Below are 21,407 nucleotides of genomic sequence, written 5' to 3'. Positions count from 1 at the left end.
AAACACGTAATGTGAAATAATTAATTAAACTCATATTATAAATTTAAATATTACGTCGAATATTTTGGATCGCGTATCACTTAATAAACTGATTAATTCCTTTGACTTATATGGACACGTGAATTGACAGACAATCTTCTAATTATTATTTTTATTTTTTTTCTTAATAAAAAAGATTAACCCTCACAATTAGAATTTAATTTTATTTCGAAAAGTGTGTTGTCATTATAGTCAAATAATTGTACGGATTTTTTTAATATATGTAGAGAGAGACACACTAGTGGCAAGAATTTTGTGATTTGGTTAAATAATTTTACCCCCTCCACCGTTCGGTATTGTTTGTCATGTTGCGCTTTTTAAAAATCAATTTATTTAATTTTTAAAGTTAAATTATATCATATTAATTCGATATTTAAAAAAAATAGATATGAAAAGTACTTTAAGTTGCAATTTTTTGCATATTAATATGATGAAAAAATACATCTTAAAATGTTAGTCAAATTTTTTATTGTTTAACTCTAAAAATAGAAACTATGACAAATAATATCGGAAGGAAGAATTTATATAATTGTATTTGTATAATGATAAATAAGATAGTGTGAAATGAATACTTACAAATATCATTAACATTGTAATTTTATATATATATATATATATATATATATATATATATAGATAGATAGATAGATATATATATGAGTGAAGATTAGCCAATAAGCAATATCTTTGACTAAGCAAAAATTAAATTAACTGATAAGCAATAATCAAAAATTAAATTAACTAATAAGCAATAATTTATAAAGAAACTGATCAGTACTCGGTCTCTAGTTACTTGTTTACTTTTAAATTGACATACTCTCTCCATTCATAATTATTTGACAGATATATTAAAAATAGATGTCCAAAATTAATTATAAATTTTTAATTAATCAAGAAACAGTTAGTCATTTTTTCCCCAAATTTGTCCTTAATATAGTGAAGTTCAATTGAAAAGTTACGTAGACTTTTGATATTCTTGGTATAGTACTTATATTAGTCAAATTACACATTGTATTAAATTTTCCTTGAGCGGTGTGCATGACCTTACCATGACAAACAATTGTGGACGAATAGAGTACTTATTAAGAAAACAACGATTGACATAGTGAATTTACCATTTTACCATATTAATTCTGAAATGGATGAACTAAAATTTAAAATTTTCAAGAAGTTTTACCTTTTTTCAAAATTGATTAATTAAGGGTATAATATGTAAAAAAATTTATCTTTTCTTGATTTGTCAAATGAACAATTGAAAAAGGAAAATTGGAGTAGTAATTAAGTACAAAGAAAGTAATTCTCGAAATGTCCCACTAAGATTAACTAATAAGCAGTACCATTAATTATAGACGTCCAATAATACTTGTCCACTATTGACTTTGCAACACTCTTCTTAAAAACTATAAATAGAAGGGTAATTTTACTATATTACATTTGAATATAATAAATATTTTTGAGCCATTTTTAATACTTAAGGGCATTTTTTTATCCTTTTCTCAATATACAATGTCTTAAAAAATATAATAGATAAATTATTAAAATTAATAATAATTATATATTAAAAAATCTAAATGTAAAATTGTCTACTCGTTTATAAAGTAGACAAATATTATTAGACATTATAAAATAATATAATGAACAACTGTAATATGACGGAGGAAATAATTAGGAAACTCAAAAGAGAAATAAAATAAATTGTTATTTATAAGAAGCTCAAAGAAAATTAACTAATAATTCCAAAAATTAGTCCTTACAACCCCAATTTAGATTAATCATTTTTTCGTGAGTAAAATATGTTTGTTTTGATACTTTAAATTTGTTAACTCAATATATCATTATGTTAATGTATGTACAAAAAATGTGCCTTTTTTTCTTTCAATTTTTCTATTCGGTGTTTATTCTGCATATTGGAGCATTGATTAAATTTAATCGCGCATACATAACTCGTTCGGAGATAACACTCTCAATAAAATTTTCTTTATACTTAGGACTCGAATACGAGTCTTTGATTAAAAGAGAAAAAATCGCACCACCAAATAACAATCTATTTTGATTTTTTTACTATAGTGGAGCAGTCACACAACTAACATCGAGAAAAAAACATTATGTATTTCAAAATATTGTTTAAGAATTTTTTATAAATATTTTTTTCTTTGAAATTTTGCTTCCAACATTTTAGAAACCAACTTCCTTTTTTGGGGGCATTTGTCTCAATGTCCATTAGTGATTTAAATTTTCTTTTTTCCAAAATTTGAAAAGTACACAAGATATTTTTTTGTAGTTTTTGTAGTTTTTTTTTTTAAATGTTTGGTTAATTTTTTTTCTCCAAACTTCTATTTTTTTTTTAAATGAAATCATTTTCAACACCGTGGAGAAAATATATAGCTCTCATCCTGGCTCGTGGGGAACTTATAACCACAAAACATCAAAGCATATAAGACAGTTTCCTACTATTGGGTGGGTCCCACATTTCTAACTAACTCAATCGGGATTCGATTAGGATATCAATCGTGTGTCTGGTGTATTACGATTTTACTATATATAAAATTTCGATAAAGATTGAATTATAACGACTCTACATAGTGTAAATTAAGATTAGTTAAACAGATGAACTTCTAATATGAATGATTGAATGATCTAAACCAGATTAATTTTATAAGTTTTGTTTATCCCTAATAGGGAGTTTTTTTAAAAAAAGACTTATAATGAATTTATATAACATGAATTTAAGTTATTTGGATCAATGAATTTCTAATATAAATAATTATTGATTTAAAACTCAAATTTATTAAATTTAAATCTCAAATCTGTTATCGATTAATAAAAAGAACTTAATTTCAAATAAGTGTATATAATACAAGTTTAAATTAATTAAATTAAAAAAATCATATATTAAAAAAATCTAATTTAATCAGATAAGTAAACTTCAAATAATCATGATCGAAGGACATGAAAATTAAAATTAAAATTTATTTTAAAAATTCTTTTATCTCATAATGAATCGTAAATTCAAATTATTAGACTCATAAACTTTTGATATGAAATGAACCTAAGTTCAAATTAATCTATCAACTAATTCTAAACTCGAATTTATAAAATTTAAATCATGAATCAACTAATTTTGTACTCAAAAATCATAAAGTTTAACTCTCAAATCCATTTCTATTTATAGGAGCTCTTTGTTTCATAATAAATTTATATAGCGTGAATTTAAATTAATTACACCAGTAAGTTTCTAATCCAAAATGAACCTAAACTCAGATTAATTGAATCAACTAATTTTGATATCTAACTAAATTTTGGATCAACTAATTCTGAACTTGAACTAGTAAAATATAAATCTTGAATCAACTAATTTTGAACTCGAAGTCATAAAATTCAAATCTTGAATCGACTCCTATTACCAGAAAACTCTTCATCTCACAATAAATATACTTAACGTGAATTTAAATTAATTAGACTACGTAATAAGTTTCTTACCCCTTAATGAACCTAAATCCATATAAACTGAATCAGCTAATTCTAAATTCGAACTCATAAAATTCAATTCTTGAATCAACAAAACCTAAACTCAAACTCATGACGTATCAACTAATTCTGAATTCAAACTCATAAAATTTAAATCTTGAACTAATTAAGTCTGAACTCGAACTCATAAAATTTAAATCTTGAATCAACAAAACCTAAACTCAAACTCATGACATATCAACTAATTCTGAATTCAAACTCATAAAATTTAAATCTTAAACCAACTACGTCTGAACTCAAACTCATAAAATTTAAATCTTAGATCCGCTTCGACCGATCATGACGAGAGCTTGGCATATGAATATAAACTAATGGAATCACCAAACTTTGAGTATCTAATAATTTAATGAAGTTAGTAAGATTCAAAATCCCCCAACACAAGTTAAAAAAAAAAAAAAGTGGATCTTGAACCTCTATATAATAAGTCAAAAATGAGTGGTCTAAATACAAAGCAAATAAAATTGAAACTTTATTTGCTTTTGTCATTTTTTCTCTCTTTGTAATTTTCAGTAATGGAAGGCAATTTGGTTGGAAAAATTAACAATCAAATTGAAATGGAAACCCCAAACAATATCACAATCAAAGGGATTCTTGGATTGTTAATGGCAAATACAGAGGCAACAGATATGAAGAAAGTTATATCATTAGGAATGGGTGACCCAACATTATATTCTTGTTTTCATTCACCTGATGTTGCACATGATGCTGTTATTGAATCTCTTACTTCTCACAAATTCAATGGTTATTCACCTACTGTGGGACTTCCTCAAACAAGAAAGTAAATGTGCCCTCAACTCTCTTTTTTAATTATCGTATTATTTCGTTGTTATTCTGTGAAATTATACTGAATATGTTATTGCAGTAGTTGTTGCGTCAATACCAACAAGCACCTCTCACCCCCACCTCCTCACTTCTTTTTTTAAAAAAATAGTAGTGTTCCGCTTATTGCATTATTGTTATGTTTTTTTTTTTCAAACCGTTTGGAAATGCTTTATTTAAACTAAGGTCCATCAGAAATAACTAGAAGGAGGTATACTTTACTTTGCCCACCCTCACTTGTGAGTTTACACTGTGTATGTTGTTGTTGTAGTAATTGTGGTGTACGCGCCAGCTTCCATGCAACTTAATTTTCCCATTTTTATTTAATAATAGTGGTGTTTAGTTATTGTAGGTAAAAGGCACAAATATACCCCCGAATTATCATAAATGGTATGCAGATACACTCTGTTGTACTTTTGGGATGTTGATGCCCCTACCTTTTCAAAAATTGGAGCATATGTACCCTTTATACTAACAGACATATACGTGTCATAATCTTATCTACCGACCCGACATTTAGTAAAATTGGATCGACGGGTAAGATTGTGCCACGTGTCCCTATTTAGTCTTCCGTACGAGAGAAGGACACATATGTTCTAGTTTTTGGACGGCAGGGGACACAAATGTCCCAAAAGTATGACGAAAGGCATCTGCACACTATTTACGATAGTTCGGGTATATATTTGTCGTTTTTCCTGTTATTGTATTCTTTCGTTGTTGTTATTCGTGTATGTTGTGTACTACTTTCGGATTATTTTGTTGTTGTTACTGTTCTCATTTATGTATTCTCTTTTTCAAACTCTTTGGAAATGGTTTATTTAACCTGATGGTTTGTCGCGAAATAATCTTTATATCTCTATGAGGTAGGGGTAGGGTCGGTGTATACTTTACTCTACTTTGTCCTCCCCAGAACCCCATGTGTGGTGTTACGCTTGGTATGTTGTTGTTTTAATTATGGTGTCCGGGTCAGCTTAGATGTACCCTCAATGTTTTACTAGTTGGTTACGTTGTTTTAATTTGTTGTCGCATATGTTTTGATCGAACAGGGCGATTGCAGATTATTTGTCGCGTGAGCTCCCCGAAAAGTTATGTGCAGATGATGTTTATATCACAGCTGGTTGCACCCAAGCCATTGAATTAGCATTGTCGATTCTTGCTCGCCCTGGTGCTAACATATTGCTACCGAGGCCTGGTTTCCCAATTTATGCACTTTGTGCTGCATTTAGAAACATCGAAGTTCGATACTTTGATCTCATTCCAGACAAAGGCTGGGAGGTTGATCTCAATGCTGTTGAAGCTCTAGCAGATCATAACACGATCGGAATAGTTGTTATAAATCCTGGGAATCCTTGTGGAAATGTTTATAGTTACCAGCATCTTCAAGAGGTTGTTCTTACTATCCTTTTTTTTTCATTAGCGTGGTGTCTGGGCTAGTTTGTGTGCATCTCGACTAATCCAACGACTTAGCATTCTGTATTAGTTTTGAGAACTTGTTTTGTGTGTTTAAATCAGATTGCGGAAACTGCTAAGAAGCTTAGGACTATAGTGATCGCGGATGAAGTATATGGTCATCTTGCTTTTGGGGCTAACCCCTTTGTACCAATGGGAATTTTCGGAGACATTGCTCCTGTGCTTACTCTCGGTTCTTTGTCTAAGCGATGGTTAGTCCCTGGCTGGCGTCTTGGTTGGCTTGTCACAAATGATCCTAATGGCACCTTCAAAAATCCAAAGGTTCGTACTAAACACGACATGATCAAGTGCTTAGAGATGAATTACGACTTAAAATGTCTGTTTTCGTTCTCTCTGTGTCGACTTATGGATGAAATTGTTTTCAGTTTGTTGAACGTATTAAGAAGTATTGTGACATTTGCGGAGGTCCAGCTACTTTTATACAGGTTTGCATTTTATCCCTCATATTCTTTGTCGAATGTATATTGATTAAGGCGTCTTAGAATTGCAGTTTACGTAATGATCAGTTGTAAATACAATAAGTACTGCAACATTTCTGAGTTTTAGACAAATCATGTAATCGAATCTCATGTTGTGTAGGCGGCTGTCCCTCGCATTATTCAGCAAACAGAAGACGTTTTCTTCAGGAAGACGGTTAACTTGTTGAAATGGACTGCAGACATTTGTTGCGATAAGATAAAGGAGATTCCTTGTATTAGCTGCCCGTATAAACCAGAAGGATCAATGGCTGTAATGGTAAGCTGTGAGAGACATCGAAAACAAATAAATTCATCAGGGATATGCTTTTCGATTTTGAAATGATTTCTGTAATGTATGCAGGTGAAGCTGCATCTACCGCTTATGATAGACATAAGCGATGATATTGACTTCTGTTTCAAACTGGCGAAAGAGGAATCTGTTATACTCCTTCCAGGTAAGAACTAGTCAACTAACAATCGAGTTAAAACAACGATTCCAGCTTTATAACGAGGTGATTTCATCTGAACGAAACGTTTGCAGGACTTGCTGTGGGTTTGAAGAACTGGATTAGAATAACCTTTGCCGCGGATCCAGCTTCTCTTGAAGAAGCACTAGGAAGGCTCAAATCGTTCTGTCAAAGGCATTCGTATCAACAAAATGATCATCATTGATTCTACTCCGATTAACGCCTACATAAATTGTTGCAGCAATAAGTAATAAAACTTCACAGGCTGATCGTATGGCAAGTTACATCACACATTGAATTGCCAATATAGTTCTGTTGTATTTACTAATATCGTGTAATATATACCTTGAATCATAGTGCAATAAAATGAAAATATGTGGTTACTCTCAATTTTATTATTTGACTAGTCGTGTGGAAGTGGAGCCTTGGTGTAACTCGTAAAGTTATGGTGGCAGATTCAAGCTGTGAAAACAACTTTTTTGTAGAAATGCTAGGTAAGATTGTACAGAATACTCTTGTGGTCCAGCCCTTCTTTGGACCCTTCATGTAGTAAAGCTTAGTGCATCGCTCTGCCCTTTTATTTGATCAATTAGTGGTGGGATTAGAGCTGTCAAAATGGGCTGACCCAACCCAACCCTAACGGGCTAGAGAGTTAAATGGGTTGGAGCAGGCTGACCCTTTTAGTTAAAGGGCCAATACAATAGCGTCTCAACCCAGCCCTAAGCGGGCCACGGGTTGGGACGGGTTGGCCATTCAACCAAAAAATGAACAATATTATTCTCTTAGAAGGAGTATCTAAGAGAATCGAATGTTGACGTCTATGAACAGGACATCAATACATACAAATTTTCATTCATGAATCATACACTTCAACGAATACTTACAGTTACAGTTTTACATTTATGAATCTCACAGTTCGGTGAATGCTTACCAAAATACGTTATAATCAACGTAAGATTTAACGGAAAAATGTTAATCATTCAACCATTCCTTTCATAAAAAACAAGCTAGTTTAAAATAATTAGGCCCAACCCACTTAATTCAGGGATTGAATTGGGTCGGCCTCGCGGATCAAGCCCATTTTGACAACTCTAGGTGGGATATTCTCAAACATTGCATGATGGTTCGTCTCTGATACATAATAAAGCTAGAAAGATACTTGTTGTACTACTTGTGAAGCTTGAAAACACATGTAATAGCTAGAAATGTTCATTTAAATCTATGTTGTCCGTCTACAAATGTTGTCACACTCATATCTGATCCTACAAAAATGTATCACTTTTGAAAGATCTTGACACACATTAGTTGACATTTTCAAATCGTCCGAGCAACATAAACTTAAATCCCCGTATACACTCCCATCTCTCGTGACGTTTTCGAAGATCCAACACCCGTGTCACTTCTCTAATCGTGAGCCTAACATGTATAGTATGGCGTTTTGATCACCTAATTGCATGCGACGTAGAAGACTTTGTTGAATACTGGGCATTGTTAGAGATATTTAAGTTTTTTGCACCCATTAAAACAAGGGCAACTTTCACATATAGTAAACAAAAAATATGCTATAGCAAACTTTGCATAATTGCGCTCCATAGCAAACATAAAACTGTATAATTCGCTATACATATACAAGTGTATAATTCGCTGGCCTATTTCGCTGCAATTGTATAATTCGCAATTGTATAATTTGTTGACCTTTTTCTCTGCAATATTTGAAGTAAAATGTTTGTAAATTGTATAATTAAGTGTATAACACGAAATATATATTTTTGCATGTGTATATACAATTTTCTCTCGCTTTATTCAAAACAGAAACAGAATTATACACTTCTGTGTATAAAGCGAGAGAGGCGAGCGAGAATGGAGAGTGGCGAGCGAGATTTCTGGGAGACAGACGCTGCTGGCAAATTTTAGCTAACATTTGCTATGGAGCACAATCAAATGAAACTTTCATTTATTTTAGGTTATTAGTTTGCTATTATATACAATTTTCTCTTAAAACAATACGAGTACGATACAATACAAAAACAATGCAATTTGAAACAATAAATAAGAACATCCAATCAGCTCAAGCCACGCGTCAAATCGTGATTGATATCAAAAAAATTGACTACATGTTTTTCTCGTGAACCAACAAATATAGAGAATCAGAATTCCATCAGTCGAACAGAGAAATTAGTACAAAAAAGGGGAATTTGTAGAGAAGCGAAAATTTGCATTACATTTTTCTCCATTGAAGAGAGAAATTTAGCTTTTCTGAGCTCATTTCAATGGCGGCGAACTCGACGGAGAGCGATGCGAAGCCGAGATTACGGAAACCGGTTTTTATAAAAGTGGAGAATCTGACTCCAGGTACTAATGGACACACACTCATCGTGAAAATTTTGGAATCCAATACTGTTCTCCAGAAAGGACGTTCTGTGTCACCGCACCTTCGGAACACTCGTATTGCTGAATGCCTCATCGGCGATGAGACCGGAACGATTCTCTTCACTGCTCGCAACGATCAAGGTATAAGCTGGTGAATTTTGTGATCAATTTACTAAGGCGTCGTTTGTAGGATGCGTAAGAATAGTGCTGAATAAGGTTAATAGTGTTATCTTGTGATTATTTGTTAGGTACGGTTTAATTTGATGTATTGAAAACAATAATTCACTATGTTAACGTTCAAAAACAGTACTAAAGTATCATTTTTTTCGCGAGTTTATCCTTCAAATATCCATTAATTCATTTATCTATCTTAACTATTACTCCAAACATGCCTAAATGCTGAATTGAACTACACGAGCCTGTTGTAAAATGAGAACGATATTTGGTCAACTAATCAGGTGTGTTTTAACACAAACGATTGAAAGTTTAGTTAGGTAATTGGAGCAATAGACAGTTGAATTATGAAACTTTTGAGAGCACGATAGATTAGATGTATTTTTGACCATTTACTTTTTAGTTTTTTGTTGAGTTTGTCACTGAAGCTTTTTGAAGGGTTGATCCTTGTGTGATTTCTGTTCTGAAATCACAGGGTGCTGGTTTTGAGAGGTTTGACTTGTTCGGAATTTAACTGAGAAGATGCACTTCTATTGTAGTATGTGAAAAGTTTGTTCCTTTTATTGGGGCCAAACAAATGAAATTGTTTTGTTAGCTAGGTGGTCATAAGACTTAGAAATTAGGAAATTTGCCTGCTTAAATACTGTGTAAGTTAATTAGACTATGATACATGTAGTATTTATAAGATTACATACAGGAGAGTCCTAATATATGTAGCATATCAAGCACACTAAATTAACTTCACTACTTTATTCTTTCAGTTTTTGTTTATCATTGAAACTTTTTGGAGAGCTAATTGTTGTAAATTCCGTTAGGAAGCCCTAGGGTGCTGGTTTTGAGAGGTTGGTGAATTGGCAATGCTCAGATTTTTCAATTGATGATCTCATTTTTGATATGACATGATGTATTTTGGACTCTTCTTGTAATAGAATGTGTGTATATGTTGAGGCAGCAATATTTCTCTACCCTGCTTGCTGACATTTTTCTCTGTGTTTTGATATGGAGCACTTTATACCTTCGCATATTAAGTTAGTATCAAATATATACATACATGTGAGGTCGAAGTCAGAAAGTCTGCACCCCTTACCAATTGAATTTGCGCCAGCATTGAATATTGTGTTCTAATTTCGAATCTATGACGCATTGCATGATAGTAGAACAAAGTACCAAAATTTTCTCGCTCACATAGCGATAGAGGATATTGTTTCCTTTTTTTTTTTTGATTGTTAATGATTGAGGACATGGTTCTTGGTACCAAATTAAGAAATGTTTTTGCTGAACGAGATAGATAAGAATAGCTTTCTAGTTTCTTCTTTTATGAGTTTATGGTTTTGCAAAATCTGCATTTATCAATGAAAGCAAACTGTTGGTACAAGATCCTTGATAGTGTTGCCTGCTTGATAAAATGGGTTAATGATTACAACCTCCTTTTGATTGGAAATTCAGTTGTATGTTCTTTCCATATCATCTATAATGAAGGAAAGGCTAGAGCATGAGTAGCACCTTTTTCCCCATTTATTTTGCTTTTTGTGAATGATTAAAAGGAGTATAGACTAGAGAAAACATCTAATGATTAGTATGGTTGTAATCCTTAATTAAATAGGAGACAAGCAGCTAATGTTCTTAGTAGAAATGGTCTGGTGTGGAGTAGTTAGAAAGATAATACAGCTTACTGGAGGATTACCCACTCTTGGAGTCTTGGTAAATGTTTGAGTTCTGATGCAGGGTTAATTAAAAAATAAAAATTGATGTTCATCTATTGTAACCTTTTGATGTGCTTGGCTTCTTCAGAAATCAGGAAGGATGATAAATGATGCTGTCATTGCAAGGAGGATTTTGTTTGGCTCTAATATCATTTTTGTTGCACAACATTACGCTACACACACTCAAAAGTTTGTTTAGGGCTCTAACAGCGAGACACAGACATTTAACATCGTAATTAATGAGTCCTTCTATTGTTGATCAAGATATATGAATCCATCTATTGTCGATACTTATATGTGTTTTCTGTGGAAAAAAATAATTTCCTTTTTGACTGCTCAGTTGATGTTAATGTCACACTCTTCTCCATTCTGAGCCTATAGCATATTTGCATCACAAATGTCTTGATTCATCTCTGCTAGTCAGTGCTTCTTTCTCATTTTAGTTTCTATTTTGTACATTTTGTGCCTTTACCATCTACTTTTTCCTGTTTACTTGGATGCTGATGCATTTCGAGTATTTATATTTATGACCATGGCGTCTGACTTTGTATAAGAAGCTGGATTATTAATAAGATTAGTCAAGTATAACTTTGATTAAGTAGCACCACTTTGTGTAATCTGTGAAGGCATCCGGAAATAGAGTCCACATAATTGTATATATTCATTTTTCCTTCTCCCCCCAACTTTACTGGAAATTAAAGCCAGTTTTGTGACTTTGTCATTTCAGATGATGTTTAGTGCTCAAAGTGGCTTCCATGTATTTGGTTTTGTTTCTTCTTGTGTTAACAAAGATTTGTTTGATTCTTAACTTCGATTTTGTGGTCAGTTGATCTGATGAAGGCTGATGCAACTGTCATCCTTCGGAATGCTAAGATCGACATGTTCAAAAGCACCATGAGACTAGCTGTGGACAAATGGGGACGCGTCGAGGTTACTGAACCTGCTGCATTTGAAGTGAAACAGGATAACAATCTCTCCCTTGTTGAGTATGAGCTGGTGAATATGGAGTGAACAAAAGGATCTTTTTAGTGAAAGTGCTAACTAGTTGAAGTTCATAGTTCTACTACCAGGTTTAGTACTATTATCCTCCATTTTGTTGTAGTTGTGGTCCCTTGGAATTGGAAAGTACTTACTTTGAAGATGGTAATATTTGGTAAGAGTAAACTTGAAACTAGCAGGAATCGATGGTATAAAAGAAAACTTAATCTAGTAAGATAAACCTAACTTTTTGTTTGATGCTTTTTATTTGCTATGTTGCTCGGACTCTTAAAAAATGTTGAAGGGTGTGTATCGGATTCTCCAAAAGCAATGCATTTTTGGAGGATCCACCACAGGTGTGACAACATTTTATAGAGTCTGTACAACGTAATTTATTTGAGAAAATGATCCTTCATGTATTTCAATCGGTTTATCAGTTTGTTCCTAAGCCCTATGAGTGACAAAAGTCGCTACTTTTGCTGCCAAAATACATTGAGCCCTAGCCTTATGCAGGGGATATGATCTATAAATATACAAAACAAAGATCCCTTGTATTACAACTCGAAAAACAACATACTCTGTGTAATCCCACAAGTGGGGTCTGATGAATGACATCATGATACGATCTTTTTGTAGTTAGGTCTTATTAGATTAACTTCCGTTGATACATTTCAAGTATATCCATTTTCAGTCTACTGATTAGGTTGTCAACTTGGATTTTGAAATTACATAACATCAATGAATGATGCTTTTGCCCAGTTTTTGCGCATCTGAGTATTCTACAGGTATCTGCTACTTTCCACCCAGTATAGATACTAGGTAAATTTGTCTATTAAGGCTTTAGATGTAGTGAAAAGATAATCACCTAGTTAAATTCCAAAATATTTGAGTGTTTATGTTTGAATATAAAGAGACGAAGGTCTTTTCGGAAACCAACCCTCTACCTTCTTAAGGTAGGATAAGATTTGCGTACACATTACTGTATACCTTACTTAATCCACTTGCGAGATTACGTTACGTTTATTGTTGTTGTACTTTTGAATATAATGTTGCCAAAAATGGCATGGTCAAAGAATATGAAGAGAAGGGCCTATCAAACTAGTTCTTATTTAAGTAATCATTGTAGCAAGTCATGTGACAGATAAGTTTGTTTAATGTTTTGTCATAAATCATTGATTCTTTGAGCAAAACATAAATCTAATATTAGTTCTTTGAATTTCCCCTTTCTTGTATTATAATATCATAAACAAATAACTCAACCAATAGGGTCCTTCCAAAAGTCCAAAAGACTTTGGACCCTTTAAACTAATGGTGTCTCCATCATCATCTTCTTCACATCATTTAATTAGCATAATTAAAAAAAAATATATGATGTGCTCTATACCCTATTTCAATTTGATTGAGAATGTTAGTCATCAAGCTTAAAAGAAACCATTTAATTTCTAGCATATGATAAAAAAGAAGAAGAAAGACAATGGTCAAAAAGTAAATTTCAATTATCACTTTTCAACTCGAAAATCAGGTGTTTGTGTTTTCTACGTAAACTATCACTAACTATTTATTAAAAGACATTCGAAATTTACGAGTCAGTTGTCATATGGACAAATTAAGTTGTCATGTACATTTTGGCGATTGTATTCAATCATTTAATCTATAGTCAATTTTAAGATATGTGTTGATAAATATATATCGATAGTTTAGGTAAAAAACACAAAAAGTTGGTATTTCAAGTTTAAGACTAAAAAAAACACAATATTTCAAATACATTTTTCACAGTTATATCTAAAAAATAAGTAACTAACAACTCAAACACTTGACTTCTATGTTTCTTATCTGATCGCTTCCATTCTGACTAAATTAACTGTCATCCTAACAATATCTTCTTCCTTGTAGTGTTGTTTTTTCGAAGAAAGGAATTATCTTATCCCATTTCGACTGAGCTGATCGTCGCATCTAACTCGTATGTTTCATTATTCTAACATCTTCTTATTTATGGTATTATGTGTGTGGGGGTGGGGGTGGGGGTGGGGTCTAAAAACTTGTTCAATTAAAAGGAAATCTGTAGTGTCATATCAAATATTTGATAAGCCCCTCAGGTGCATGAACAAAGATTTCAACCACCATTTCTATACTTAATAAAATTTGTGGGGAATGTTATGCCCTTCCAACAGCCTACAGTTTTTGACAAAAATTAGTTCAGTTCAAACAAAAAAAGAAATGTAACTTCAAAAAAATTTATTTCCAATATGGTGATGGGACATAATATATATTAATATGAAAAATAAAAGAACTAGATTAAACTAGAAGTAGTCAAAATAAATATTTAATTGATTGGATATTAGTTGAGTAAACAAAGTTAGATAAATAAATTATTGGTATGCTATTCTATGAATTGGCTAGTTTTATGCTGGGTGTTGATCCATTTAACCTTTTTTTTTAAATTCTAGTCTGAGATCGATAATATAAGCAAGCTTAATAGATCGAGTAAAAAAGTAATTTAGAAATTATTGGTATGAATTACCTAATTTTATGTTGTGTACTACTCAAGCCTTATCCTTTAATTTATCCATATCCAAACTTGGAAACGAAGATATAAGCAAGGATCACATAAATTGAGTTAGAATTTAAATAGAGAAACATGATCAATATAAATAGAAGCAGAGCGAGAATTTGAACTTTATATTTTCTTCTATAAAAACAACATCTGATATTAATAGTTGGACATATTGACTTTTAAATATACTTTTATCGGTGAAAATTTATATAACCGACCCAATTTTATCCATGATTGATCCATAAATATTGTTATTGTATTTGAGTAGTGCTTCAAAGTATCTTTCTTATATTGATAAGATTTTCCTTTTAACTAAAAGGCTTTGCTACAACATGAAATTGATTGACCTAAAAACTCAAATAAATAATACATTTATCAAAGAAACTGAATATTCTTTTTTAAAAGAACCATAAAGAATATAAATTATTGCATACAGCTGTGCTCTCATAAAATTTAGCTTTAATTACCAAGAAAAAAAATGGGTGACATTAATTTTAGATATGTTTGCTTTCTATTTTCTTTTTTTTTTTAAAAAAAAAGGTTCGAATAACAGTAAAATTATCTTTATCTGATTTATAGATTGAGTTCGAGTTATGAAAATAATTATTAATATTGTATTAGAATAAATTATTTATAATATGCCTCTTAAAATTAAGTCATTCTCGAAGTTCTATATATATGTGAAATATTTTATAAATCGAACTGTTATTTTTAAAAATAAAAAATTGTTCTAGTGGAGCAACAAAAAGATGACCAAGTACATGATACGGACATTGAAAATTTGAATCTAGTTTAGTATTATTATTTTTTTAATTAAAAAATAGAAATATATTGTTACTTTATTTGATTATCAACTCCTTAATCTTTATAAGATAATAAAATTAAATACTCTAAATTTTAATTTACTAAAAAAAATTTATTTAAAGTAAACATTGTAGGACCAACTTCACGTGAATATCAAACTCATTGCATGAGAAGTCAGCCCTATCCACCTCTTCATATAGTTATTTTCCTACACAAATATTTTATTAGGTTCTAGAAAGATCTTCGATATTCGTATTTAAGTCTGATTAAATTTATATTAAAAAATTTTAATTAAAGGGTAAAATATTTCTTAATAAAAATAATTTCATAACCAAAATTAAATTTAAGATCTTTGATTAAAAATGAAAAAAATATTGACTATTTATCTCAATCAGGGGTAGAGCCACGATGACAATTCTAAGTTCGAAAAAAACCTAGAAAACTTAGTTTAAACTCTATATTTGTGTTTAAAAAATCTATTTAATAAGTACATATATTCATTTCAAAATAAATAAATTATGAAATTCTGAATTCATAAACTAAAAATTTTGATTTCAAACTTCGATTACATAATTTTTTTTTTGAACCTTCCCTATGTAACATTTAAACAATTCTAAAGAATATTTTAATGACAAAACTAATCTAGCTAGGTACCAATAGGTTTAAAGACTTTGTGAATATTTTTTTGTATAAATATAACAACATAAATACATTACAATATCATATATTACAAGTTCCAAACTCTCTTAAATTCTTCATTTTTTCTAACATGAATAATTTCTTGCATTCTCAATATCTACATAAACATCAATCTATATTGAATCACAACAAAAAGAGGCTAACTCAAGAACAAGTCAAGAGGTTAGAAGCAAGTTTTGATTCAACCAAGAAACTTGAGCTTGACCAAAAGCTTCAACTTGCTAAAGAGTTGTGTGTTCATCCTAGACAAATTGCTATTTGGTAAGTAATTAATATATACTCATAATAGCTAATATAATTTTCAATAACTTGTTACATGAGATTAATATAATTAATGTGGAGCTACTATATTAGATAACGGTCCAGATGAATTCAGTAATTTTTTCTTAAATTTTGTATTTGTGTCAGGAGAACTTATTTTTGAACACAATAAATAAAAGAAAACGAGCAATTTCAGAGCCAATAAACTTCAAAATTTCGAACAACTTTCTTCCTCATTGGCTCCGCGTTTGGAATAAGTATTTCTATTATTTAGTGACAGAAATTATCTTTCTCTGATTGCAACGAAGCAAGAATTTTCATTAAATGAAGCCAAAATATAAATAAGTACCAAACATATGAAAGAAACTTAAAAGGAAAGAAGCTTAATTAGATGTTCAACATAAAGTACATATATCTATAATAAAATAAAATAAATCTATATGTATATATAGCGTAATTTTCTGATAAAAATGTGTCAATTGACTTTCTAAACAAGGGTGGCTTAGGTGTGGCACTTGTCAATAGTTTCTATTTTTTGTATAGTGACATAAGTATAGTCTCAACTATTTATTTTTTTTAAAATTCACATAATTATATCTTCAACAGGTACCAGAATAGACGAGCTAGATGGAAGAACCAAAGCCTCGAGCTCGACTATACTACACTCCAACTCAAGCTAGACACTACATTAGCTGAGAAAAAGCAAATAGAAAAAGAAAATGAACGTCTAAAAATCGAGTTGAAGAAGGTTAATGAGATGTTAATTGCCATTAAACAAGCTAATATTCAAGATGAATTAGCTCAAGGAATATTTCCTTGTTCTATTTCTAGTGGTAATTGTGAAGAAGGAGGGAGTTCAAGTTTTCAAGAAGATGTGAGTTGTTCATTTGTAAATAATAATAATAATAATAATAATAATAATAATAATAATAATAATAATAATAATTGTGAGTCTAATTTGGTACTTGATGAGCTTTATTCTTGTTTGATGGGTGGAGAAGAAGTGTCAAAATATAGTTTGAGTTGGCAAAATGGGAAAGATCTTTGGGTGTGTAAAAATTAATATGTGTATATGATGTTTACATTAAACTGATAAATATAAGACGTATGTCATGTTTTGCTTTACACATTTATTAATTGATAATGAATTATTGATGTGTTCTTTTCTCTTTAATTTGTAATTAAAATAAAATTGTTTGATATGATATAAAGTTTAAATGCGTGTATTTCATGTGTTATACTATTTCATTATAATAAAATGACATCGCAATGATTGATGTAGATTTTGTTAATTAAAGAATTTATTCGTATTTGATGTTTGTATAATAGAAAATGTATGCTTTTTATGGACATGACTTGTCACTTAATCATACTTACACCAAATAATGATCAAATTGTTTGATTGTTCTTATGATATTATTTTAGTTGGATTGAAATTCGTGCGATAATTTAAAAGATATTTTTCGCATCTTCAGAGAGATACATTATTATTATGCCTTTTATTGTAACACATCAATTATCGGTTTTTCTTTCTCCTACTTAACTAGGTTGATGTTTCATAAAGGTATGGTTCGATCAATTTTTGATATTTCTTTTGTTAAAATGTCATGTAATTAAAATCACAAATAGAAGTTAAATTCTATACAGTGAATACTTTCATAGGACTTTGACAAAATTCTCTAGACATTGTTACTGTTAAAAAAAGTGAAAATCAAGAAAATATGAAAATTAGAAAGAATAGTGATGCATTATTCCACTATTTTATTGTAGTGTAACATAGAGTTGAGAAAAAATAATAAGTCTAAATCACACAATTAAAAAGAGATTAATCAAGATATGATTAAAGAATTGTGTATGTTAGATTACGTATATATAACAAGAATACAACAAAAATATTATTCATCTTTACGTTAATAACTATTATAGTTTGTTTATACTAAAATAATCATAAATCATTATTTGTTAGAGAAAAAGTCTGTCAACTTTGTCTGAGTAGACATTTGACCGTGTGATACCATATTACAACATGGAACTACGGGATAGAGTTAGTGTTTGGACATGCAATTTCATGTCGATTTCATCTCATGATTTTATGTCATGAGATGAAATATCATATTCTTCAAAAAACATTATATGAGAATTTCATGATGATTTGGAATTTTTAAATATAAAAATTGACCACAAAGTTATATTTTTTTAAAACAATCCCACAGTTATATCTACTAACTATTTATTTCATATGTAAATAAAATTTTAAAAATCACATCATTACTTTTTAAAATTTATTATTCTCGCCAATATAAAATTTATTATTACTTTGAATTTGGTGAATATAAATGATAAAGTAGAAATTGATTTGGTGAATATAAATAAGAATGGAGGGAATAATACTTTTTTTTTATTTGTTCATAATAAAAAAAAATCTCTTTCGGCTACATATGAAAATACTTAAAGTAATTTAATATGAAAAAAGAAAAAAATTGTTGATGTATGTTTGACAATACCTACTTTCAATATATTTGATTTTTAGAACGAAATTAATGATTGAAGAATTTGTAATTGCACACAAGTCAAAAAGGACACGAATCATTACGGTATTGACACACTAGTGAAAATTTTCATAGTTTGTGCAGTATAACATAATTATTTGCGAGAATATCAAAAGAGTGATGAGTATGAAAATATAGTTGCGGATGTATGACCAACAAATGACTCAAAGTAGCAATGTTGGTTAAAGACTAGTACACTATAATTTTTGTTAAATGAATTAAAGTTTAGTCAATTAAAGTTCAAATATCTTTTTAATAATTTTGTATGCGATTTTATAATTTTTCTATTTATTTGGGAAGATTAAATAAACAATTAGGACTATTTTAATAATCTTACTGTTGTTCATCTTGTATTCCTAACATACTTAGAACAAAACTTTGAAGAACTTGGTAAGACAACAAAGTTTAAGAACATTTTTCACAACTAGAAAATTAAAACTAGTAGAGAAACTAGAATCAGAAACATATTAGAAAAATAAATATATGAAATATTTTTCTTAAAGAAGAATTGTTATTAATATATGTTTAAAGAATCTTACTGATTCCAACAAACTTTGCAAAAAATACAAAGTTACCCAAGTATAATGAACCAGTGAAGAACATAAATTAATTCGCAAATCTAATATTGGTAACACTTACCAGAATTTGGAAAAACAGAAAGAAGATCAAGCCCACTGAATGTACAGTGTCCCCCTTAAGGAAATTATTCCCCTCCAGTATCCGAGGTTTGATTTGGAATATGTCCTCCCAGGATAGAATGATCTCAATCATCAGTGTATTGATACCCATAACGCCGGTGTCAGCGAGCCACTCAACGACAGTAAAGTACACTTAGAATACTAGATCTAGTACTAGAAGAAGAAGTCCATAAATTCTATTTTTTAAAATGAGAGGAAATCCTTCAGTTTATAGAAAACAAAGGGTAGTGCGAAAAGATTCTTATTGTGCCTTACTGAAAGGTCACAAACTTTGGAAAAGTCACAATCTTTCAGAAAGGTCGTCACCTTTCATAAAAGTCGCAACTTTTCATAAAAGTCGCAATTTTTCATAAAAAGTCGTAACTTTTCATGAAAGTCATAACTTTTCATAAAAATCGTCACCTTTCATAAAAGTCGCAACTCTTCATTTTCCATTCACACCTTTTAAAACCCAACACTTATAACTTACGAGATTAATTCTTGTGTCTTTGAGAAAATATAAAACACAAAAATTTTACATCTTATGTCTAAATAAAACTTTAATTTCATCTTATGATTTCATATCATAATATCTATCATGATTTTATATCGTACAGTCAAATGAACACCAAGAATGTGAGAGAGTTATTCGAAGAAAAAAAATAGATTTTTGTATGACATTTAAAAGGTTAACTTTTTGGTACTTCATAAAAATATTTTTCTTTGTTGTGGACCAAAAAACCATACGTATGTTGTTACGGTCTTTAAAGTTATTTATTTTAATTTCTTAGTTTTTATATATATTTAAAAATTATAAAAAATTAAATAAAAGTATTCATTATAATTAAGAATTTAAAAAATTTCAAAATATAACAAATTTATTGATTCTTAAAATTTTATCGATGTTACAAAAAATGAGATAGAAAAAGTAACTTATATTGTTTGAAAATGACATAAAAAATATTACACATTACTTTTAAGTTTTATATATTGTCATATAAACTGAGACAAAAAGTAATATACATTATTTGAAAATTATGTAAAAGTTACTTTAAATTATAATAATTAACTACTTAAAATATTTAGAATACATATAACAAGTCTAATTGTTTCTTAAAATTTCATTAGTGCCACATAAATGTTACAGAGAGTAAAATAATTTAATTTAAAAAATACATAAGATGTACTATAAATAACAATAACTAACAATTGAAAATATTTATATATTACATTAAAATTTAATTGATTCTCTAAATTATATATATATATATATCATATAAATTAAAACAAATAAATAACACGATTCCTAATATATATCGAGTGAATCGTTTACTTTTTTTTGCCATAACAGCAATCTTTTTAGAAAATGATTGAGGTTGACATGAAAAGTGTGGAATATGATAAATTTATTACAGAAAATTTTGAAAATGACGTTAAATTGATTATAATTTCAAAATATTATTACGTATATTAGTATCTTCCCGTTAATTAAAAATTTATTATTATATATTGAGAAAAATAGATTTAAATACATTTATTTTTGTTATTAAATACATAAAAATAGAGAGAGAGGCAAGCGAGACGAGTTTCATATGTATCTCAGATACATGTCAATAAACTAGCTACATACATATATCTAGTGTTATTCACGTGTATCAAGAACACCTGATACGTAGAAAATTGGCGAGTGAAATTAAAATAAATAAATAACATATGTGGAGCCCGTACTAGTACGAGTCATATTTTTCGATATATATACATAAATATATAAATTAAAATAAATAAATTACAGATGTTGAGTCCATACTAGCACGAGTCATATTTTCCGATATATATATATATATATATATATATATA

At 29.7% G+C, this 21,407-nt stretch overlaps 3 protein-coding genes across 3 annotated transcripts; all 3 read left to right on the top strand.

The window, feature by feature from the left end:
- The first annotated feature begins 4,079 nt into the window (after positions 1-4,079).
- LOC107031866 (probable aminotransferase TAT2) lies at positions 4,080-6,986 on the top strand. The gene is given in 7 exon segments (NM_001323471.1): positions 4,080-4,345; positions 5,433-5,772; positions 5,899-6,117; positions 6,222-6,281; positions 6,436-6,591; positions 6,676-6,769; positions 6,856-6,986. Coding segments are annotated over 7 exon segments (1,266 nt in total).
- A 1,935-nt stretch (positions 6,987-8,921) lies between these two features.
- Positions 8,922-12,445, top strand: LOC107032420 (uncharacterized protein At4g28440-like). The gene is made up of 2 exons (XM_015234023.2): positions 8,922-9,292; positions 11,855-12,445. The coding sequence occupies exons 1-2, from the start codon at positions 9,052-9,054 to the stop codon at positions 12,037-12,039; spliced, it is 426 nt and encodes a 141-aa protein (XP_015089509.1). The 5' UTR covers positions 8,922-9,051; the 3' UTR covers positions 12,040-12,445.
- Positions 12,446-16,096: 3,651 nt separating this feature from the next.
- Positions 16,097-17,421, top strand: LOC107032611 (homeobox-leucine zipper protein ATHB-52-like). The gene is made up of 2 exons (XM_027912046.1): positions 16,097-16,324; positions 16,931-17,421. Exons 1-2 carry the CDS (start codon positions 16,134-16,136, stop codon positions 17,385-17,387), a joined length of 648 nt encoding a protein of 215 aa, XP_027767847.1. The 5' UTR covers positions 16,097-16,133; the 3' UTR covers positions 17,388-17,421.
- The last annotated feature ends 3,986 nt before the right edge of the window (positions 17,422-21,407 follow it).

The sequence above is a fragment of the Solanum pennellii genome, chromosome 10, assembly GCF_001406875.1.
Source record: "Solanum pennellii chromosome 10, SPENNV200".
In the NCBI taxonomy this organism is placed as follows: domain Eukaryota; kingdom Viridiplantae; phylum Streptophyta; class Magnoliopsida; order Solanales; family Solanaceae; genus Solanum; species Solanum pennellii.
The sequence above is the reverse complement of the archived record's forward strand: the minus strand, read 5'-3'. Positions and strand labels throughout refer to the sequence as shown.

Bases quoted from the DNA above. Each gene is read 5' to 3' on its own strand.
- LOC107032420 (XM_015234023.2), top strand. From the start codon at position 9,052: ATGGCGGCGAACTCGACGGAGAGCGATGCGAAGCCGAGATTACGGAAA. The intron at 9,293-11,854 runs GTATAAGCTGGT...TTTTGTGGTCAG, and splicing joins CACTGCTCGCAACGATCAAG to TTGATCTGATGAAGGCTGAT.
- LOC107032611 (XM_027912046.1), top strand. From the start codon at position 16,134: ATGAATAATTTCTTGCATTCTCAATATCTACATAAACATCAATCTATA. The intron at 16,325-16,930 runs GTAAGTAATTAA...TATCTTCAACAG, and splicing joins CCTAGACAAATTGCTATTTG to GTACCAGAATAGACGAGCTA.